This window comes from Hemibagrus wyckioides, linkage group LG01, assembly GCF_019097595.1.
Source record: "Hemibagrus wyckioides isolate EC202008001 linkage group LG01, SWU_Hwy_1.0, whole genome shotgun sequence".
NCBI classification, from domain to species: Eukaryota; Metazoa; Chordata; class Actinopteri; order Siluriformes; family Bagridae; genus Hemibagrus; species Hemibagrus wyckioides.
This window is the reverse complement of record NC_080710.1, coordinates 1119173-1142957: the sequence shown is the minus strand read 5'-3', so window position 1 is coordinate 1142957 and position 23785 is coordinate 1119173. Positions and strand designations below refer to the sequence as shown.

At 44.0% G+C, this 23785-nt stretch overlaps 2 protein-coding genes and 1 long non-coding RNA gene across 3 annotated transcripts; all 3 read right to left on the bottom strand.

Moving 5' to 3' along the window:
* Positions 1-7142: 7142 nt before the first annotated feature.
* Positions 7143-9627, bottom strand: LOC131360368 (serine/threonine-protein kinase pim-1-like). The gene is made up of 5 exons (XM_058400778.1): positions 9558-9627; positions 9095-9201; positions 8136-8186; positions 7489-7867; positions 7143-7375 (listed from the first exon to the last, which is right to left on the bottom strand). Exons 1-5 carry the CDS (start codon positions 9625-9627, stop codon positions 7143-7145), a joined length of 840 nt encoding a protein of 279 aa, XP_058256761.1.
* Positions 9628-9848: 221 nt separating this feature from the next.
* Positions 9849-10445, bottom strand: LOC131351425 (uncharacterized). The gene is made up of 3 exons (XR_009204402.1): positions 10346-10445; positions 10006-10102; positions 9849-9887 (listed from the first exon to the last, which is right to left on the bottom strand). It is a non-coding gene; the product is annotated as an uncharacterized LOC131351425 (long non-coding RNA).
* Positions 10446-16877: 6432 nt separating this feature from the next.
* LOC131359637 (small ribosomal subunit protein uS4-like) lies at positions 16878-23305 on the bottom strand. Its single transcript, XM_058399644.1, has 3 exons — positions 22148-23305; positions 21518-21682; positions 16878-17139 (listed from the first exon to the last, which is right to left on the bottom strand). The coding sequence occupies exons 2-3, from the start codon at positions 21643-21645 to the stop codon at positions 16962-16964; spliced, it is 306 nt and encodes a 101-aa protein (XP_058255627.1). The 5' UTR covers positions 21646-21682; positions 22148-23305; the 3' UTR covers positions 16878-16961.
* Between the last annotated feature and the right edge of the window lie 480 nt (positions 23306-23785).

Here is a 23785-nt window from a genome sequence, read left to right as displayed (position 1 = left end):
CACCTAAGGCATCCAGACTTCCTCCTACAGACACTACACTGCTCTCACCATCACTAACCCTCTCTAGAGTCTGGATGCGCACCTCTAAAGCTAATATCTTCTCCGTCAGAGAGCTAACTAGCGTACACTTATCACAGGTAAAATTAACACTAACGACGGAAGAAGAATTACTGAACATCCTGCAGCTCACACACTGAACCAGCTGAAAGTTATTCATACTTAATGATCACGTACCTTTGAGTGAATTTATCCTGGATAATAAAGAGAACTGGAGAGGGTTTTCCTCCGATTGCTGTATGAAAACCAGAAAAAAGGCTTCACCCGAGAGCAAACCGAAAACAAAAGAACAATTAACTGTGATAGGCAAGTAAAGATTTAGAAAATGAAACCTGACAGTGTAAAATATTCAGGCAAAAGAGAAATTAGACTATATAAACTTCGAATAAAAAATGCAGACACAGGCAAGAACTCGCGGTAAGCACTTCAAACACAGGAAGTGACGTCTTTTGTTACCTTTAGGTTGGATTACAGTAATGTCTTACTATCTGGATGTTCCAGTAGGAGCATACACAAGCTCCAGTTAGTCCAGAATGCAGCAGTTAGAGTCCTAACCAGAACCAGAAGATATGAACACATCACTCCTATTTTAGCCACACTACATTGGCTCCCAGTCAAATTTCACATTGATTATAAAATACTGTTACTAACCTGTAAAGCACTAAATGGTCTCGCGCCACAGTACCTGAGCGATCTTTTAGTCTTTTATGATCCGCCACGCCTACTCCGATCAAAGGGTGCTGGTTACTTGGTAGTACCTCTTGTAGCAAAGGCTACAGCAGGGGGCGGAGCTTTCTCTTTCAAAGCCCCACAGTTATGGAACAGCCTTCCAATTAGTGTTGGGGATTCAGACACAGTCTTAGTGTTTAAGTCTAGGCTGAAGACACATTTGTTTAGTCGAGCTTTTAATGTATAGTTTTCTTAGGTAAAGGAGCAGATCTGGAAGGTTCATGGTCATAGAGTGTTTGGTGACTGGGATGTGTTGGATGCTGTCACCTTACCACCCTCACATGGTCACTCAGGTCACTGACTGTGAAGTGGTTGGATGCTTTATGTCCCAGGAAGCCTTCATGTCTGTGACCTTCTGGCTCTCCCTTTTAGTTATGATGTCATAGCTAGTCTTGCTGGAGTCCCTGCCTGCACTTTACACATAATCTACATTGTCTTAAACATCACATGATCAGAAGCATATTTAATATCTTTCTCTTTCTCTCTCTGTCTTTCTCTGTCGAGCTATACACCCCACTCCTGAGCTCCCAGTGTTTACCAGTTTCCATTGTGACCACTGCCCTACCCCTGGTCAGAGTTTCGTTGCTTGGTGGTGCCCACTGGTGCTGTGGATGGATCTGTGTGGACCAGGAGACAGCCATGGACAGAGCCACTTGGGGACTTTCACACCATCACAGATCTGCCATTTCATCTGTCAGCACATGACAGCAAAGAATTAGTGTTTATAATGACCTTCTACAGTGACCTAATAGTTCTTCATGGGTCATTGATTGCTGTTGTAGAAAGGACATTAATCAGCTACAGTTACATTATTTTTCTGTTTAGTGTCACCCAAATGAGGATGGGTTCCCTTCTGAGCCTGGTTCCTCTCAAGGTTTCTTCCTCATATCATCCCAGGGAGTTTTTCCTTGCCACCATCGCCAGAGGCTTGCTCATTAGGGATAAAATTGTTTAATAATTTAATTTAATAATTTATTTTTATTTCTAGTTATTTAGTTATCTTTTATTTAAATTTTTTCCCCTCCCCTTTCTCCGTTTCTCTTCTTTTGTAAAGCTGCTTTGAGACAATGTCCATTGTGAAAGGTGCTATACAAAATAAATTGAATTGAATTGAATTGAACGGGGAACAGTCCCGCAGAGATGCTCATGAATCGGTGATTGACCACTGCCTTGGATCGTATGCATCCTGATCATGAAGATGATATGCTCCACAAACGAGCTGAGTGCTGTAAAATTCCTGGCACTGTAAGAGAGTTTAGACCAAGCTGGGGCCATGTCAGAATCCCTTCCTTCTAGGAAGTATCCCGTAAGAGTGTGTCATGCTCCAAGAAGGTTTTCAGATTTTGTGAACTGGGGCAAAGTGGTGTAGTGTATTGGCTAAATGTTAAATGTGAGGCTCCTTTAAGAGGGTTAATGATGGTGAGGGGTGTGTTTTAGTACTTCCTTGAGTAAGGGGGTGTGAATATAAACTTTACAGAAAGTGCTAACTGGTGTCTGTGTTTGGTTTGGTTATTGTGTTATTAAAAGGGTTCAAATCTACCACTGTCTCCTCCTGTCTTCAGTATTCTACAACAGTAACCTTATAACTGCTCTATAAAACACCTTCATGTACTGACCATCACATTCAGAGAAGTGGGAGAAGTTGTCCACCCTACAGAGAGTGCAGAGAGAAGTCGTCCACAGTACAGAGAGCGCAGGGAGAAGTTGTCCACCCTACGGAGAGCACAGGGAGAAGTCGTCCACCGTATGGAGAGCGCAGAGAGAAGTCGTCCACCGTACGGAGAGTGCAGGGAGAAGTCGTCCACCGTACGGAGAGTGCAGGGAGAAGTCGTCCACCGTAGGGAGAGTGCAGGGAGAAGTCGTCCACCGTAGGGAGAGTGCAGGGAGAAGTCGTCCACCGTACGGAGAGTGCAGGGAGAAGTCGTCCACCGTAGGGAGAGTGCAGGGAGAAGTCGTCCACCGTACGGACAGCGCAGAGAGAAGTCGTTCACCGGGCAGAGAATGCCGGGAGAAGTCGTCCACTGTACGGAGAGTGCAGGGAGAAGTCGTCCACCCTACGGAGAGCGCAGAGAGAAGTCGTCCACTGTACGGACAGCGCAGAGAGAAGTCGTCCACCGGGCAGAGAATGCCGGGAGAAGTCGTCCACTGTACGGAGAGTGCAGGGAGAAGTCGTCCACCGTACGGAGAGTGCAGAGAGAAGTCGTCCCCTGTACGGAGAGCGCAGGGAGAAGTTGTCCCCTGTACGGAGAGCGCAGGGAGAAGTCGTCCCCTGTACGGAGAGCGCAGGGAGAAGTTGTCCACCGTACGGAGAGCGCAGGGAGAAGTCGTCCACCGTACGGAGAGCGCAGGGAGAAGTCGTTCACCGTACGGACAGCGCAGAGAGAAGTCGTCCACCGGGCAGAGAATGCCGGGAGAAGTCGTCCACCGTATGGAGAGTGCAGAGAGAAGTCGTCCCCTGTACGGAGAGCGCAGGGAGAAGTCGTCCCCTGTACGGAGAGCGCAGGGAGAAGTCGTCCACCGTACGGAGAGCGCAGGGAGAAGTCGTCCACCGTACGGAGAGCGCAGGGAGAAGTCGTCCACCGTACGGAGAGCGCAGGGAGAAGTCGTCCACCGGGCAGAGAATGCCGGGAGAAGTCGTCCACCGTATGGAGAGTGCAGAGAGAAGTCGTCCCCTGTACGGAGAGCGCAGGGAGAAGTCGTCCCCTGTACGGAGAGCGCAGGGAGAAGTCGTCCACCGTACGGAGAGCGCAGAGAGAAGTCGTCCCCTGTACGGAGAGCGCAGGGAGAAGTCGTCCACCGTACGGAGAGCGCAGGGAGAAGTCGTCCACCGTACGGAGAGCGCAGGGAGAAGTCGTCCACCGTACGGAGAGCGCAGAGAGAAGTTGTCCACCGTACGGAGAGCGCAGAGAGAAGTCGTCCACTGTACGGAGAGCGCAGGGAGAAGATTAATTGTAGTGGTAAAAACACTCTAATATTTCGAGTACTTCACCACAGAGGATATTATACTACTAGTGATATTGTGTCATTGATGGATTAAAAAACATGGAGATGAAGCCTCACCTTCACACAACTTTATAACTTTTGCCCCATGACCTATAGAGGACACACACTCAAAAACATTAAACATTCCAAACCAAGATTATACTGAATATAAATTCAATTAAAAATAACAATATTCAAAGAGTTAATTAACATTAATGTTTTCCTTACTTTCATTTTCTTATATAATTAAAAAATATAAAGAAAAAAGTGTATTTAAGACCAACAAAATAAAAGACATAAAATGTCAGAATCTTCCAGTTTCTATAATTCAATCACCACACCATCTGAATTTAATTACATTTTTTATTAATGGTTTTTTTTCTATCAAGTTATTTTGACCCTTGCCACCTGAGGGCAGAATCCTATTTTTGTTCCTATTTTATACTTTTATTTTAGCAGCAGTTTGAAAAAATTCGGTCCCTAATGAACAAGCCAGAGGTGACAGTGGTGAGGATGGACAGGACCATGTTTTGGTTGCAGCTGTGCTCGGGAGACCTGTCTCACTCTCTCTGTATCAGGCTCTACACCCAGACACCTGTCTCACTCTCTCTGTATCAGTCTCTACACACAGACACCTGTCTCACTCTCTTTCTGTATCATTCTATAAACCCAGACCCCTGTCTCACTCTCTCTGTATCAGTCTCTACACCCAGACACCTGTCTCACTCTCTCTGTATCAGTCTCTACACACAGACACCTGTCTCACTCTCTCTGTATCAGTCTCTACACCCAGACACCTGTCTCACTCTCTTTCTGTATCATTCTATAAACCCAGACACCTGTCTCACTCTCTCTGTATCAGTCTCTACACACAGACACCTGTCTCACTCTCTTTCTGTATCATTCTATAAACCCAGACACCTGTCTCACTCTCTCTGTATCAGTCTCTACACCCAGACACCTGTCTCACTCTCTCTGTATCAGTCTCTACACCCAGACACCTGTCTCACTCTCTCTGTATCAGTCTCTACACACAGACACCTGTCTCACTCTCTTTCTGTATCATTCTATAAACCCAGACACCTGTCTCACTCTCTTTCTGTATCATTCTATACCCCCAGACACCTGTCTCACTCTCTTTCTGTATCAGCCTATACACTCAGACACCTGTCTCACTCTCTTTCTGTATCATTCTATACACCCAGACACCTGTCTCACTCTCTTTCTGTATCAGTCTATACACCCAGACACCTGTCTCACTCTCTTTCTGTATCATTCTATACTCCCAGACACCTGTCTCACTCTCTTTCTGTATCATTCTATACACCCAGACATCTGTCTCACTCTCTTTCTGTATCATTCTATACACCCAGACACCTGTCTCACTCTCTTTCTGTATCAGTCTAGACACCCAGACACCTGTCTCACTCTCTTTCTGTATCATTCTATACACCCAGACACCTGTCTCACTCTCTTTCTTTATCATTCTATACACCCAGACACCTGTCTCACTCTCTTTCTTTATCATTCTATACACCCAGACACCTGTCTCACTCTCTTTCTATATCATTCTATACACCCAGACACCTGTCTCACTCTCTTTCTGTATCAGCCTATACACCCAGACACCTGTCTCACTCTCTTTCTTTATCATTCTATACACCCAGACACCTGTCTCACTCTCTTTCTTTATCATTCTATACACCCAGACACCTGTCTCACTCTCTTTCTTTATCATTCTATACACCCAGACACCTGTCTCACTCTCTTTCTGTATCATTCTATACACCCAGACACCTGTCTCACTCTCTTTCTGTATCAGCCTATACACCCAGACACCTGTCTCACTCTCTTTCTTTATCATTCTATACACCCAGACACCTGTCTCACTCTCTTTCTTTATCATTCTATACACCCAGACACCTGTCTCACTCTCTTTCTGTATCATTCTATACACCCAGACACCTGTCTCACTCTCTTTCTGTATCAGCCTATACACCCAGACACCTGTCTCACTCTCTTTCTGTATCAGTCTAGACACCCAGACACCTGTCTCACTCTCTTTCTTTATCATTCTATACACCCAGACACCTGTCTCACTCTCTTTCTTTATCATTCTATACACCCAGACACCTGTCTCACTCTCTTTCTTTATCATTCTATACACCCAGACACCTGTCTCACTCTCTTTCTGTATCATTCTATACACCCAGACACCTGTCTCACTCTCTTTCTGTATCAGCCTATACACCCAGACACCTGTCTCACTCTCTTTCTTTATCATTCTATACACCCAGACACCTGTCTCACTCTCTTTCTTTATCATTCTATACACCCAGACACCTGTCTCACTCTCTTTCTGTATCATTCTATACACCCAGACACCTGTCTCACTCTCTCTCTGATGCTGATACCCAATAAAAATGTTCTGCTGCCAAAAATAAAGATCATAAATCTGTGGAGTTAGTATGAGCTCCTGACCACATGTTACAGTGACAGGAGTGAGTTATGTCCTGTGGATTCTGACAAACACAGACGACAGCAGTGAACATCTGCCACAGCATGACTCCGTGCTTCATCAGAGGAGCACTGAAGCCTTGTGCTGATGACCATCAGACATTTTGGGAGCCTTCAACGTGTGAAGGTGATGCAGAAACCTGGACTCGAGGATCACCGCCATGACGGATTCCTCGACCTCCGAATTCCCCTTGAGCTCTACACTGAGGAGAGACCGGTGCCCAGGAGACCAGTGTGGACCACCTGTAGTCCAGGAGCTCTGTGGAGCTCTCTGAGTGTCCTGCACTATCATGGGCGTGGTACAGGTTACAGTAGGCTGTCCCTGCTATCCAGGGAGGCAGAGTGGGCGGAGCAACAGCTCCCATTCTAAAATCAGCGGTAGAACACAAGCTTCAGTCAGACAGTGGGAGTGTTTGAGGGCATGGCAGGGGCAGCATGGTCAATCTTTTTTTTTTTAGATTTGTGTCAGTGTGATGAAGGTGTGTCCAGATCCTGGTCACCAGAAGGGTTCTGCAAAGTAAAAACACAGTCAGATATCAGACTCATTTTACACTTTATTTCATCATAATGAAGTGAATATAATTCCACATTAATCTGTGTTAGAGAACTCAGCACTGATCCAGTACCATCTCTGTACTCTAGACTATTACAGCGAGTCTCAGCTCAGCTTCATCAGGTCTGATTCATGTCTAACTCTATCACCTGGTCGCCATCGTAAATCTCCTCCTTTAACCAGACATGGTTCAGGATTTCATCCAGAGTTGGACGGTCTTCAGGGACCAGATCCAGGCACAACATAAGCAGGTTGTAGCACTCTGTGAGAATTGACCAGAGAACAAAAACGAATCATTACGTTATTAAGTGTTACAGTTTTGTTCTAGAGGTAGAAATGTGATGTTTCTGATTTTCTCACCTTCAGACAAACCAGAAAGTAGTGGCACACAAGCAACACTAATCTCCTGCTCACTGTAGAAAGGCAGGTTTCCACTGAGTATCTCATACAGGACTACACCCAGACTCCAGACAGTAGCAGGAACAGCTAAATACTCATTGTTGCGTATCCACTCAGGAGGGCAGTAAGCTGGAGTTCCTGAGTGAAAGTAAGAGAAAGAGCAGCGTCCATCAGAATCAAACATTTCTCCACTGACCTCTATCCATGACTCTATCCTCTATGACCTCTATCCATATCTGTTGTGAAATTACCAGAAAAACTGGTGTACACCTCGTCCTTCATCAAATCCCCACAGCCAAAGTCGATCAGCTTCACCTCCAGAGTGTCCGGATTGATGAGAATATTCTCAGGCTTGATGTCGCGATGGAAAACTCCACAATCACAGCAGTGCTTAGCAGCTCGAACCACCTGCCTCATGATCGTCTGAGATATTACTTCAGACAAGCCATATCCATTATGTTCATAATATTTCTCGAGGTTCATGCAGGGGACGGGTCGCTCCAGCACCAAGACGAATTTATCAGACATCTCAAACCATTCCAGCATCTCCACCACGTTCTCACAACGAGGAGGCCTGGACACCATCTCCATTAACGCAACCTCCAAAGGCAGGCTGCGTGTCTCTCCAGGCTAAAATCACACACACACACACACACACACACACATGGTTAGCATGGAGGGAATTTATCTACACTGATTCTAGATCAGCAGCTTCCTCTGATATCTATTAAGAATGAAAGATGATAAAATCTGGTAGAATCTGAGACGTGATTAAGAGGTCAGTTGTTTGTGATGATTTTAGCATGAACAGTTTTCTCGAGATCTGCTCTGTAACATGACTGAGATTTGCACATTTTGCTTATCTGTAGAGTCCCAGGAGTAAAAAAAGTTTACTTACGATGGTGATGAATTTATTGCGGGGACCTTTGGCCTCAAATTTAAGGGCAACCTGTTCACATGGACAAAAGAGAATGAAGCCATTAGACATTCTACATCCTGGTGTGTTCTGCTTTAATGACAAGCTCTCAGTCAAAGCAGTTATTATTTAAATTCTGTAAAATAGTGTTTGGACTTTTTCTAGTTCTTAGGTTGCCAGGTATTTAACATCAGTAATCTACATACATATGGAAGACAATTCTTTTTCATATTCTAGTGTCTCAGTAAAACTCCTGCTGTGACCATTTTAAGTTCACATCCATTTTCAAACTCTCCCAATGTGGGAGGAAAAGTCTGAACCTGGCAACCCTGAAGACACAACGCCCAAGAGTCCTAATCTGATTTTGTATGTTGATGTATTTCTTTTTCTAACAGGATTTCAGAGATGGTGTGTGACTGATTTCCACAACAGCCAATAGCACTGGAGCTGCTGCACCTCACTCCAAACCTAAACTCAACAGAGGGTCAGCAAAGCCGATAAAAACAAATCTACATCTCTATCTGGATTTCTGTAGAGCTGCTTTGTGACAATGTCTGTTTTTAAACAGTGCTATATAAATGACAAGGACCGGAGCTGCACTGAATAAAGAACCCAGCTGAAACAGTATTTTAAACTCGATCAGATAAATCTCTAACGTAAACTAATCTACAGTTTCTCATTAAAAATCGGGTTATGTTTTTGTTCCGAAATGTAATGCTTTGGTTGGAATTTCATCATTAGAAGTTTCTACAGTTCTAAGGATGCCTGATTTCTATTTTTGCCCTGGATGTCTTTAAATCACTTCATTTCACTGACTGATGCACCGCAGTCTAAAGAACATCTTTTGTGAATGAAAGCTCCTGTATCTCAGTGAGGTGTATGTTTCCTTCCTGTAGTGAGTTCATTAGTGCTAATTAAGTGTAGGTGTGAATTCTCATCACCATTTTCCCGTCCTTCTTACGCACTCCAGCGAAGACAGAACCAAAGGCTCCTCTCCCCAGCAGATTGTCCACAGTGTAGAGTGACTCAAACTTCTCCTCTGCACTCACTAATTTACACACACACACACACACACACACAGTCATCTGATTCAGTAGAAATAAGACTGACAAAGCCTCATGTTCTTGTCGTCTCTTGCAGTAATGAAGGAGACATGTGTTTGTTGACCTTCTAAATGATCCTAAGCTCTGATCAGTTCTGTGTGTCTAATCTAATTGGCCCTGTACATACCGTTCAAAGCAAAAAGATTCTGCATCCACTCGGGTGCTTGTTCTCCCTCCAGCTCTTCAAGCAGCGCCTTACAGAGCTAAAGACACACACACACACACACAAAGTAAAGCACTGATGAAGAGCTTACATCTGAAACCTAGGAGCAACTTCAGAAATATGAATCCAGGTGTTTACCATCACAAGCCCTGAGGAGGTGATGCTGCTCAAACACTGAGGGAATCTGAAGAACTCTGTAGCGATGCATTCGCAGTTATCCAGCGCCTGAGCAGTAAGTCCAAGTCCAACTAGCTTGGATGTGTAAAGGAACTTGAACTCCTAAAGTAGAAAGAGAAGCGTTCATTCTCAGTACGATGGTTCCTGGTTAAACTGGACATGAAACAGGGAAGAAGAGAAATTCAAACCTGGAAGTCCAGCTGGCCGAACCCTGAGGTCAGAGACAACACGTACTCATAGACCTCAGTTCTCTCCATCACCTCCCTCATGGCTGATCTATCACCTGGCCATCTGGTGCAAAGAGAAAAGACGTGTTAAATAAGCTAACACACACACACACACACTCACACACACACACACACACCCACACTCACACACACACACCCACACACACACACACACACACAACCTGTCAGATCCAATCAGTCTAAACTGTGGGCGTGATCCAAGCTCCATTTGCGCCGCCACGTAGCAGATATGTGCTGCATAGATCCATCCTCTGGAGGCTGAAGATAAAAAAAAAGCATCAGTGTCTGTAAACCTGTCCACTTTATTAGGAACACCAGTTCATTCGTGCGATGATCTAATCGGCCAATCAAGTTTCTAAAATCCTGAAACTCCAACAACCATCAGCACCATCAGTCACTGAGATGAAAGGAGCAGGCGTGTGGTGTTCCTAATAAAGTGGACAGTGAGTGTAGTTACATGATAGTTCCATAAGAATGTTGTTCCAGTGGAGCGTATCCTACCGAAATCATCTCCCATTTTAATGACGGCTTCTATGACTTCATCTTCTGAAGAAGACGAGCACAAAAGCCCGGCCAGAGGAAGACACCAGTCCTCCATTTTCCTAAGACCTCCATGCTGCAGCAGAAAGGGTCACGTTAGTCCACGTGAATCTCACCATCACAACACACACAGGACAGGGAGAAGGTGATGCTGGAACACTTACCTTTCTCCTCAGGCATCTGTAGCCTCTGAGGAGCAGCACAGCGATTTCAGCCATCATTACTCTCTGGAAAAGAAACATCTCTTTACCTTCACGTCTACTGAATTGATATTTATTCTTCATTTGTGGAGATTTTATCATTAATCTTCTCGATTAAACCGTCATGATGGCAGCAATAATGATCTCCAGCCAGCACTTACCCTGTTCTTATTACAGAAGCGTTCCATAATCAGCCAGAAGTAATAGGATTTCTCAGGTTCATCCTGGTCTAGCAGACACTCCTGACATTTCCACTGGATAAATCTGATCAGATCATCCTTCTGCAGCTTAGCACTGAAACAGATGTTGGAACAGCTGGTTAGAAATGGACTACTGAACCACACACACACTTTCAACACCTGATGATCTGCTTCAGGACACTGCAGCTGAAATACTGCACATGTGAGAGGAGAAAGAGAGTCTCACCTCATCAGAGGGCCAGGAAACCTTGCATTCGGACCATCTGACCCATATTTATCACCATCACTGGGCAGGATGCCCGACGTCCCTGGAGTCTCCTTCTCAGTTAGAGCTACAGACGAAGCGCAAAGTAACAAACGTTAGTCATCAAGGCTGTAACTGGATCCTAACTCATACATTTGAAAGTTCAGAAAAAGATGAAAAGCTCGACCTGTCCTGCAGGGATGATGATGATGATGATGATGATGATGATCAGCTCCATCTTCATGCTGAGGTGAAAAAACCTCAGTGCTTTTTGTTAACTCATGTGCAGACATCGTGTTCAGAAAGCTTTTTATCTCTGGAACAGAAACAGTTTACATGTTTTTAGTTGATTATATGATTATAAATATAGAAAAAAAGGTTAGATTAGAATAGATTAACTCATTTCATTAATTTAATTGCTAACGTCAAACTTTGCTGAACTTTAGTGACGGTCCCTAAACTTTCATTGAGAAAATGTTTTCCTTCTGCAGGAGTTTGGATGAAATGAGTGAAGTTTTAATCCCAGTAAAAATCCATAAACTAAACCCCAAAGTCAGGTCTTTACTTTAAACTAATCACAGCACCTGTATCAGGTGAAGTGTTGAACGGAGCCGGGGGCAGCAATTACTCTTAAAATGACCACACCCAGGCTACTGCCCATCGGTCTGTGAATAAGTTTAAAAGGATGGAAAGCTCCAGGAAAGCTCGAAGCAGCGGATTTTATTCCTCAATAATTCATCAGAGGAAACAGTAAATAACGGAGGAAGAGTTGTTAAAGATAAACAGATAAACGGACACTTTCAGACTTTAACTAAGATTCCAAACGCAGTGTCCGTTTTCTCTAAAGAAATATGTAGAGAACTCTCTCACCTGAAGATCTGTGTGAATGATTCTGTACAAATGACGTAAAGTTTCTGCAGCGCTTAGAGACCGCAGTTCTAGAAGTCGGTGACGTCACAGGCGCTGCTCTCACGCACGCAGCAGAACTCTTTTAACGTGTGTGTGTGTGGGGGACCTTTAATATAATATATAAGTTCATATAAAGGACAAAAAGTAAATATAAATAAAGGTAAATATAAGACCAATAACAGCTTTAAGTTTTACTGTGTGTTTAGTTTCTGTCCCGGGGAGAAGACACTGATCCGGACTGGGTGAGGGTGAGAGACGGGCGCGCGCGCGCACACACACACACACCATTGATAAACATAAGGTGCTCCCAGAAAATAAACCATTTTCTATTAGAGATGTTATAAACCACCACAAAGATGGATGATAATGACGGGCTCAAACTTATGGCGTCTAATCCGCAACAAATATCGTACTTGTAAAAAATATAAAACACGTGAACCACAGGGATGCTAATTTGTTCTTTTCAGCATGCTAGTGTTTATTCAAATCACGAGTACAGTTTTATGCAGATTAGGGGGCAGGATAAGTCCCCATTGGTCCACTGCTTCTCAACCTACTGCCCTTCTCTAGCCAATCAATAAAGTGACGTCACTGACGCGCGACTCTGCCGGTTAGTGTTTGAACCTGTCTTGATCAAGAGAGATTTAATTAAAACACTTAAAGCTTCTTATATGTGTGTCTACTGTAGTATCGAGTCAAACCTCCTGTTATTATGATAAAGAGTATTGTAATGAACTGGACAAGTGTATCATTGTACAATCATTAGCATCAGAGTGTAGCGTTATTGTTACTGAAACAGTAGAGTAGTGCGCTAACAGTGCTAAGCTCATGTGTTCAGTTTCATCATGATGAAATGTAAACCTTTAAGAGATATAATTCACTTTGTGTTTACTCTGATCTCTGTATTAACCCAGACTCTTAACCAGGGTCCTGTATCACCTCGTCCACAGGCTCAGGTCAGTCAGGTACAGGGTCAGATACAGGCTCAGGTCAGTCAGGTACAGGGTCAGATACAGGGTCAGGTCAGTGAGATACAGGCTCGGGTCAGTCAGATACAGGCTCGGGTCAGTCAGATACAGGGTCAGATACAGAGTGAGGTCAGTCAGATACAGGGTCAGATACAGGCTCAGGTCAGTCAGGTACAGGGTCAGATACAGGGTCAGGTCAGTCAGGTACAGGGTCAGATACAGGCTCAGGTCAGTCAGGTACAGGGTCAGATACAGGCTCAGGTCAGTCAGATACAGGGTCAGGTCAGTCAGGTACAGGGTCAGATACAGGCTCAGGTCAGTCAGATACAGGGTCAGATACAGGGTCAGGTCAGTCAGATACAGGGTCAGGTCAGTCAGATACAGGGTCAGGTCAGTCAGATACAGGCTCGGGTCAGTCAGATACAGGCTCGGGTCAGTCAGATACAGGGTCAGATACAGAGTGAGGTCAGTCAGATACAGGGTCAGATACAGGGTCAGGTCAGTCAGGTACAGGGTCAGATACAGGCTCAGGTCAGTCAGATACAGGGTCAGGTCAGTCAGGTACAGGGTCAGATACAGGGTCAGGTCAGTCAGGTACAGGGTCAGATACAGGCTCAGGTCAGTCAGGTACAGGGTCAGATACAGGCTCAGGTCAGTCAGATACAGGGTCAGGTCAGTCAGGTACAGGGTCAGATACAGGGTCAGGTCAGTCAGATACAGGGTCAGGTCAGTCAGGTACAGGGTCAGATACAGGGTCAGGTCAGTCAGATACAGGGTCAGGTACAGGGTCAGATACAGGGTCAGGTCAGTCAGATACAGGGTGAGGTCAGTCAGGTACAGGGTCAGGTCAGTCAGATACAGGGTCAGATACACGCTCAGGTCAGTCACATACTGGGTCAGTTACAGGCTCAGGTCAGTCAGATACAGGCTCAGGTCAGTCAGATACAGGGTCAGGTCAGTCAGATACAGGGTCAGGTCAGTCAGATACAGGCTCAGGTCAGTCAGATACAGGGTCAGGTCAGTCAGATACAGGCTCAGGTCAGTCAGATACAGGGTCAGGTCAGTCAGATACAGGGTCAGATACAGGCTCAGGTCAGTCAGGTACAGGGTCAGATACAGGGTCAGGTCAGTCAGGTACAGGGTCAGATACAGGCTCAGGTCAGTCAGGTACAGGGTCAGATACAGGCTCAGGTCAGTCAGATACAGGGTGAGGTCAGTCAGGTACAGGGTCAGGTCAGTCAGATACAGGGTCAGATACACGCTCAGGTCAGTCACATACTGGGTCAGTTACAGGCTCAGGTCAGTCAGATACAGGCTCAGGTCAGTCAGATACAGGGTCAGGTCAGTCAGATACAGGCTCAGGTCAGTCAGATACAGGGTCAGGTCAGTCAGATACAGGGTCAGATACAGGCTCAGGTCAGTCAGATACAGGGTCAGGTCAGTCAGATACAGGGTCAGATACAGGCTCAGGTCAGTCAGATACAGGGTCAGGTCAGTCAGATACAGGGTCAGGTCAGTCAGATACAGGGTCAGGTCAGTCAGATACAGGGTCAGATACAGGCTCAGGTCAGTCAGATACAGGGTCAGGTCAGTCAGATACAGGGTCAGATACAGGCTCAGGTCAGTCAGATACAGGGTCAGATACAGGCTCAGGTCAGTCAGATACAGGCTCAGGTCAGTCAGATACAGGGTCAGGTCAGTCAGATACAGGGTCAGATACAGGGTCAGGTCAGTCAGATACAGGGTCAGATACAGGGTCAGGTCAGTCAGATACAGGGTCAGGTCAGTCAGATACAGGCTCAGGTCAGTCAGATACAGGGTCAGGTCAGTCAGATACAGGCTCAGGTCAGTCAGATACAGGCTCAGGTCAGTCAGATACAGGGTCAGGTCAGTCAGATACAGGGTCAGGTCAGTCAGATACAGGCTCAGGTCAGTCAGATACAGGGTCAGGTCAGTCAGATACAGGGTCAGGTCAGTCAGATACAGGGTCAGATACAGAGTCAGGTCAGTCAGATACAGGCTCAGGTCAGTCAGATACAGGGTCAGGTCAGTCAGATACAGGGTCAGGTCAGTCAGATACAGGGTCAGATACAGGCTCAGGTCAGTCAGATACAGGGTCAGGTCAGTCAGATACAGGCTCAGGTCAGTCAGATACAGGGTCAGATACAGGGTCAGGTCAGTCAGATACAGGGTCAGGTCAGTCAGATACAGGGTCAGGTCAGTCAGATACAGGGTCAGGTCAGTCAGATACAGGGTCAGGTCAGTCAGATACAGGGTCAGGTCAGTCAGATACAGGGTCAGGTCAGTCAGATACAGGGTCAGATACAGACACATGCACTGATCAGGACATGGACAAGTCCATGCTGGTGCTGTAATGAAGCATAGATTCCCTGTGCAGTGTTTTCAAGATGACGGTTAATAAAAGCTAGATCTGCAGGTTTATATGAGGAAATGAAAGTCTGCTGAATTTCTCTTTATCACACTTTTACCTCTTTCCCTGGTGTGTTCAGGAGGAAGACTGTCTGTGGAAAAAGAAGAATAAACACTGTTCCAGAACCCAGGAGAGAAGAGATGGCTTCTTGTCAGAGTCAAGCTCAAAATAAATCTTTAAATTAGAAATGATTTCTAGACTCTTTATTTCTGTGTTAGAGACAGATCATCATCATTATGGAGTTACATGGTCACCATAAAAGCTCCAGAAGGATTTGGGGTTATTAGATGTAAGCATTGCAGAGTGCTGCTATAAATGTCATTAAAACACATTTATTCCACAATTTGCTGCACATAGTTTAAAACTAATAAATACAGATCTCCTCCATAGTCTCAGGATGGGGAGTTTGGGTCAGTGTGTGTCCTAAACTGTGCCTGTGACCACAGCATCCACTCAGTTTCTGTAAGCACACCCCCAGGACTCTAGAAAGAAAGCACCATGTCCTCCACACCTACACAAAACAACTGGAACATTTAAGAACCATAGACATTAGACATATTACCCCGATTCCTTGGATAATTAAGGCATCTAACTAACGTATACATTGATATGGATTACATGTAGCTGTGTGGAATCGCCCATCTTCTCACTTTATCAAGACAGGTTCAAACACTAACCGGCAGAGTCGCGCGTCAGTGACGTCACTTTACTGACTGGCTAGAGAAGGGCAGTAGGTTGAGAAGCAGTGGACCAATGGGGACTTTTATCCCGCCCCCTAATCTGCATAAAACTGTACTCATGATTTTTGGAATAAAAACACTAACATCTTTGTGATTCACGTGTTTTATTTATTTTACGAGTATGATGTTTTTTTTTTTTTTTTTTTTTTTTTTATGAGTACGATATTTATTGCGAGGATTTGATGCCATACAAACTCTTAATAAAACACTGAGAGCCAATCAGAAGAGAGATTAGTCTTAAAGACACAGCCCAAAAAGAGTCATTTTAAAGAATATAAAGTTTAGAAAATGGACATAAAAAATATATTCATTCTAACTACATCACTTTCTAATTGAAGGTGAAATATTTAACCATGTTATTGTCCTGTTTTACACTTTTTGTCTTAATTGATTAATAATTTTAATAAACATTCATTATTTTGATTTTTACATTATTGTGAGAACCAACTGTATCACTATAAATAACCTCAACACCTGAAGAGACTTTGATCTGAACAGAGAAAGTGATGATCAGCTTAGAGGTCAGATCATTCACACTGGATCTACTGTTCACATTTTAAAGCAGGAAGTAGATCTCTGATTAGATCTGGTAGATGATCTGCTGCACAGGAATTTAAATGAGAAGTTCCCTGAGATGATCTCACTGTAACCTTCACTGAAATGTTGTAATGAAATCAGAGCTGCTCCTTTCATGTGATTTTCACTCTGCTGACCGTCGAATTCAGACTGCTGCCCATCAACGTGGACACACCTTAACAGAGTTAAACCTGATAGTGTTGTAGTGAAACTCAGACCAGAATGTGGGACAGAAAATTCTGTTTTTATTGAAAATAATCAGAGAGAGAGATCAGACAGCAGAATCCATCTCCTGTGTACTGATTGGGTTTAATCCTCCTCCTCGTCGTCTCCTCCTCCAGCTCCGCCCTGGCCCTTCTTAGCGTTCTTTCTCTTGACGCGGCCGGGACGTCCTCCACCGTACGGAGAGCGCAGGGAGAAGTCGATGTGCTTCTGACTGTCCAGACGCACCACGAAGGATGGGATGTTCACCACCTGCTTACGCACACTACACACACACACACACACACCATTAACACACTGTACCTCAACTGAGGTCATCACTTAATAATTAGCAGGTGATTCAGAGAGTCATTTTCAAACAGCTCAGGTGTAATGGAGTGAGTCAGTGAATCAATTCATAACGGTGATTCAGTGAAGTGTGAAGTGCAGTGATGTGAAGTGTGACCACATGTGATGCAGTGAGGAATCAAAAACACATCACAAAAACACAAACGTATACACACCCAGGTATAACCACAATACACACATACTCATATTTACATGCAAACAAACATAATAAAGGATGGGGAAAATTTAGGGAGAAATATAAGTGTATTAGTAATATACTAGATTCCAGTTTGGTGTTTAATTGAATGCTTGCCATGTTTTCATTACCATAACACACGTGTTTGATTTTCTAACTCTTTCTTTACATGTGGGCACCTCTACTAAACATACTGTATTTCAGCACAACAATAGCGAGAGTATACTTTCCAGTGATGTTTTCATGTCTTTAGGATTAAAAATGATACAAAACACGTATTGTTACTGTTGTCCTTTGGCTGAAAAGCATTTCAGAATACACAACATAGACCTTGAGGTGGATGATCTACAACAAGAACAAGAATCTGAGGCTACAGTGGGCACAGACTCGCTGAAACTATTTAGTCAAAGTCTCAACAAACTTGTTTAAATCTGGGAAAAACTTTTCCAGTTCAACCTTTTTACCCTTGGTCGCATCTAAAAAGTCATTTATCTGGTCAACTGAATACAGGTCAGTGTCCTGGCTCTGAAACATGTCTGAATCAGTAACTGACTCGTCATCACCGAAACTGTAGCCTCTGAACAAGTGTCCATATCATCACTCTGCCGCTCACTCGGTATCACTACCTGTTCTTCATCACTCAGGGAAGCGTATCTGTTACTAAGAGACACACCTGAGATACCATCAGTGCAGCCAGAGTCCATCAGAGTCACTAGTGCCCTTACTCACTCTCTTACGACCATCAGAGTCACTAGTGCCCTTACTCACTCTCTTACGACCATCAGAGTCACTAGTGCCCTTACTCACTCTCTTACGACCATCAGAGTCACTAGTGCCCTTACTCACTCTCTTACGACCATCAGAGTCACTAGTGCCCTTACTCACTCTCTTACGACCATCAGAGTCACTAGTGCCCTTACTCACTCTCTTAAAGTGACACTGTCTAATGTACCGGTACCGGTTATCGCATCGGCAGCGCGTCATGACACTGAGAAACCTGTGGAGAAACCAGCTGAAGTGTTAAGCACTGAAACAGACCCAGTACTCAGCGAGAGGGTGAGTAGAACTGGGAACACTGGGATTACTGTGTAGGCTGAGCACAGCGTACAGCCGAAAAACACAGAGCTTGACACTGATGATGTAATTTATACACAGGAAAGTACTTCAAGTGAATCTTCACTGTTAGAAGAAAATACAGACACTGTAATGAAACTGAACAGGTCTGTTTCAAAACACCATCGAAAAGGAAAAAGAATGGGAAAGGTGCAGCAATGAAACTTGCAAAAAAAAGCAGACACAGAACTTGTAGAAACTGAAAGTGTTTTATCTGATACCAGTGTTCCCATCCCTGCTGTAAATAACTTTGTCAGTAAAGAGTACAGTGTAAATGAAATCAAACACTTCCTAAAGGTGACAAAAAATATGAGAATGGTCAAAATCAGTGAATATTTTCCGGATTTAAAAAGACTGTTCGATACCATAAAGCGATTAATGAGTGAAGGGTGCTTCGAAGACAAGGAAGTGTACCGTCTAAAGAAAATTGTGACAAAGTTAAACAACCTGTTAAACAATGATGGCAGTGATATTGAATAATTCTTTCAGTTCTTTTTGCTTTACACTCTGCTACTGTTATTTACACTCTCCTGTTTCCTAATGAAAGACATTTATATAGCATCCTTGAATGTCAATGGGGCGAGAGATAGCATAAAGAGAGCAGAGTTGTTTGAAATTGCGAGGCAGAAAGGATTAGATGTTTTTCTTCTCCAGGAGACCCATAGCGACAACAAGAACCTCGTCGAATGGACACAGGAATGGGCCTGCCTCTCCTGCCTGAGCCACAACACATCCACTAGTGGAGGAGTGGCAATTTTATTTTCAAAGAATTTCATGCCAGTCTCTTTTAGCATAGAGGAAGTAGTGAAAGGTCAGAGCCCAGTTTGACGATCATTTTATTGTTTTTGTCTGTGTATATGCTCCAACCTCGCCAACAGAAAGACTACATTTCTTAGATGAATTATGCAAAACCATAGAGACCTGCAACAGTGAAGAAGTACTATTTGTTGGTGGAGATTTTAATTGCACAACAGACAACAGCGACCGCAACCATATAGAACCACACATACCTTCTAATTCAGATAATAAAGAAACACAAATTAGATGATGTCTGGAAATCCTTTCATACCTCCCAGAAGCAGTACACATGGGCTCATGTACGCAACAATTCTATATCACTTGCGAGGTTGGACAGATTTGTTTTTAAACATCATTTAAGTACAGTTAAGAGGTGTTTTATTTGCCCTGTTGGTTTTTCAGATCACAGTTTGGTTTTATGTGTAGCGGTTTTAAAATCCATTAAACCAAAAAGCGCATACTGGCATTTTAACACAGTTCTTTTAAATGACAAACATTTATTGACATTACATTTTTTTGGAACAATTTTAAAGAAGAAAAGGGATGTTTTACATCCTTACAGCAGTGGTGGGACCTGGGTAAAATAAAAACCAAACAACTTTGCCAACAGTACACTCTCAATATCACAAGAGAATTGGCATGATCAATAAAAACTATAGAACATGAAATCACTGAACTCCAATCCCAGATACAGTCTAGAAATGAACAGGACCATATTCAGACCCTCACAGCTAAAAAGAAAAAACTGTCAGACCTCCTAGATTTTAAAATACAAGGCGCACTGGTAAGATCACGCTTCCAGAATGCAGACCAAATGGATGCACCCTCGAAATTCTTTTTTAATCTTGAGAAAAAGAATGGTCAAAAACGTTTTATCCATAACCTGAGATCTGAGACTGGAGATATTTTATCTCAGGCTGCAGAAATACGTGAGAGAGCTGTAAGTTTTTATAAAAAGCTTTACACCTGTAAGCATAAAGAAGGCCAAGCCACAGAACAGATCTTCCTATGAGGACTGCCACAAATTAGATTTTTTTTAAAGAAAAATAATAGTTGTAAAATCGAATTTTGTTTTAAAAAATCGGAGATTCAATTTTTAGGACATATCGCCCAGCTCTATCTCCACCTATCCCTATCTTCTACATCCTCAACACTTACACCCACTAGCTTCATATCCTCATTTATTACATCCATATACCTCCTCTTTGGCCTTCCTCTTTTCCTCCTGCCTGGCAGCTCCATGTCCAACATTCTCCTACCAATATACTCACTGTCCCTCCTCTGGTCATGTCCAAACCATCTTAATCTGTCCTCCCTAACTTTGTCCCCCAAACGTCCAACATGAGCTGTCCCTCTGATGTCCTCGTTCCTAATCCTGTCCAACCGTGACACTCCCAAAGAGAACCTCAACATCTTCAGCTCTGCTACCTCCAGCTCTGACTCCTGTCTCTTCCTCAGTGACACTGTCTCTAAACCATACAGCATGGCCGGTCTCACCACTGTCCTGTATCACCTTCCCCTCAATTTTCACCGATATTTTTCTATCACACAGAACTCCCGACACCTTTCTCCACCCATTCCAACCTGCCTGCACTCGCTTCTTTACCTCTTTCCCACACTCTCCATTACTCTGGACTGTTGACCCCAAGTACTTCAACTCCTGTACCTTCTTCACCTCTTCACCCTGTAATCTTACTGTTCCACTTCCCTCCCTGTCATTCACACACATGTACTCAGTCTTACTACCACTGACTTTCATTCCTCTTCTCTCCAGCACAAACCTCCACCTCTCCAGGTTTCCTCCACCTGCTCCCTGCTCTCACTACAGATCACAATGTCATCTGCAAACATCATTGTCCAAGGAGACTCCTGTCTGACCTCCTCTGACAACTGGTCCATCATCATAGCAAACAGGAAGGGGCTCAGAGCCGATCCCTGATGCAGTCCCACCTCCACTCTGAACTCCTCTGTCTGCCCTACAGCACACCTCACCACTGTCCTGCTCCTCTCATACATGTCCTGCACCACTCTGACATACTTCTCTGCTACTCCTGACTTCCTCATACAGTACCACAGCTCTTCTCTTGGCACCCTGTCATACGCTTTCTCCAAGTCTACAAACACACAGTGCAACTCTCTCTGACCATCCCTATACTTCTCCACCAACATTCTCACAGCAAAAATTGCATCTGTATGTGAAAATACATACCCAGTTTTCAATGTCCACCTACATGCCATAGCAGTAGAACCTGGAACATATGGCATTCCGTGTCTTGTTGATACCAGTGTGCCCACCCAGAGGTGATGAATGGAACTCACTGAAGATTGAACTGGCATCCTTCTTTGCTCGTTATTCCATAAGGAAGTTCTCCATCTAGGTTGGCACAGTGATATAGTGGTTAAACATGATTGCTTTGCACCTCCAGAGTTGGAGGACGGGGGTTCAAGTCTTTCCTCAGGCTCTGTGCATGTAGTTTGCATGTTCTCTCTGTGTTTGGTGGGTTTCCTCCCATAGTCATGGGGTCAAACTGATGATAGTCTGTGAATGTGAGTGAGATTGTGCCCTGTGATGGACTGTCACCCCATCCAGGGTGTACCCAGCCCTGTACCCTGTGTTCCCTGGGCCCCAGGTTCCCTTGACCCTGTACAGGATCAGTGGTATAGAGAATGAAGGAACGAGTTCTCCATCTACATAAAGAACATTAATAATATTGGCTATTATTTAAAATATTGAATTGTTTGACTCATTCTGTAACTGATGTTTATAAGTTATTACTTTTATGTTTTTGCTTATTTTTGTTTTGTAATGGTTTGACATTGTGCTATTTATTGTTTTTACCTTCATTTTTAAAATGATCCCACAGAAAGAAAATCATAAATCTCCCTCCGTTTTTTCTCCATTTCTGTGAAGAAAAAAAGATGAATTAGTGGTTATGAAAAAAATCAAGCAATTTAGCAACAAATACAAAATAATCTATTGAGTGTCCACAAAGTCAAAATTAACCCTGACCATTTATATTGAGTTTTACTTAATCTTCCCATTATCTACAGAATCATATGAACACTTAAGAATCATATTAGAATTTGCTTGGCATCCAGTACTCATATTACCTATATCTTATTCTCGGTGCATTGATCTTTACCAAAGAGTCTAGGTGTTTTCACTGCCATGAAAACTAGTTGGCTAGCTAGTTAAATGGTTAATAATTATTTGTATAAAAATGCAGCATTAGCTTAACTAGCATAGAAAATGTATAACGCTTGTGTTGGTACTTAATTCTGTCTTGAAATATACTTATATGTTCATAGACTGTTAAAGTAACATTGTATGTACAATCAAGGTTAACATAAAATCACACAAACAAGAAAAAAAGCATTATATTCTCACCGGAAGATTGTACACGAATCACAAGATCCCACTAGTAGTAGCATGGATTTGTGGGCATTTCACAAAAGATGCAGAAACTTTAGTTTGCGCAGTGAGGGTTTGTGGGACGGATTCACGGGTAGGATGAATTTATAGAACACCGAAAACCGGGAGGAAAAACACTCAAGCTAATGCTGCGTTTTTAACAACGATAACACAACTCACCACAACTATTACAGCTGTTTTTGTTGAATAAAACAAACTTCTTTTGTGTTAAAATTATACGAAATTTTTTTTTCAGCTTGGGAAAGGTTTTTGTAATATTCACCAACGAGAGACTGCTGTCAGAATGTGCTCTTCGAGTCCTCGAAGTCTGTCCCCGAACTCCTCGTCCACCCAGGATGTTTTCCTGCACGGGCAGTTCACGGACTGGAGCACCAGAGGAAGATTACCCTCCAGCCTTTCATCGTGCACTTACACCCTCACTCTGACCTCTGATTGGTAACCCAACCTCTGATGAGGAGGAGGAAGATGACAGTACAAGAAATGTGACAGAAGAGGGATATGATGTAGATGAAGGGAAAGAGGTGGAGGAGAGGATGGAGGGCATGTCCAGAACCGCCTTCTTTAGCCGGCCAATTGGAGCAGATTCTGAACAAGAAGTAGAAACGCCAGCATATGAAAGGGAAGATAAGGACCTGAACGAGGCTTTTTTCCACCGTAGGGCATTTCCAGTGGACCCTGCACGAGAATGAGCGCACACCATCTCCTTCCCATTCCGTCGTTCACGGCTTTCCCTTTCCAAACCCAAAACCTCAGTGGACCAGAACCAGAAGTCAAGTGTGTCTAAGTCCTGCTCCCTACCACCCAAATTCCCCCACTATCTTTGGCTCTTTCCCCATCCCCTCTTCATCACCATCCAATATGGGCCTGCCAAGCTCCACCTCCTCATCCTCCTTCACCTTTGACCAGGTCCAACCTGGTAGGCTTCTGAAGCCCCGCCCCCCAGTTACCTCCCCTGTGGACCCACCCCCTCAAGATGACCTCTTGCCTCCCCTCGATCAGCCACTGCCTACCCAAGACTGGGTGACTATTGAAGGTGACTTTCTT

Bases quoted from the DNA above. Each gene is read 5' to 3' on its own strand.
- LOC131359637 (XM_058399644.1), bottom strand. From the start codon at position 21,645: ATGCCAGTTCAATCTTCAGTGAGTTCCATTCATCACCTCTGGGTGGGC. The intron at 17,140-21,517 runs GTATGTATTTTC...GTGTGTGTGTAG, and splicing joins AGGTGGACATTGAAAACTGG to TGTGCGTAAGCAGGTGGTGA.
- LOC131360368 (XM_058400778.1), bottom strand. From the start codon at position 9,627: ATGCATCGCTACAGAGTTCTTCAGATTCCCTCAGTGTTTGAGCAGCAT. The intron at 7,868-8,135 runs GTAAGTAAACTT...GTGTGATTTTAG, and splicing joins GCAATAAATTCATCACCATC to CCTGGAGAGACACGCAGCCT. The intron at 7,376-7,488 runs GTAATTTCACAA...ACTTTCACTCAG, and splicing joins GGTGTACACCAGTTTTTCTG to GAACTCCAGCTTACTGCCCT.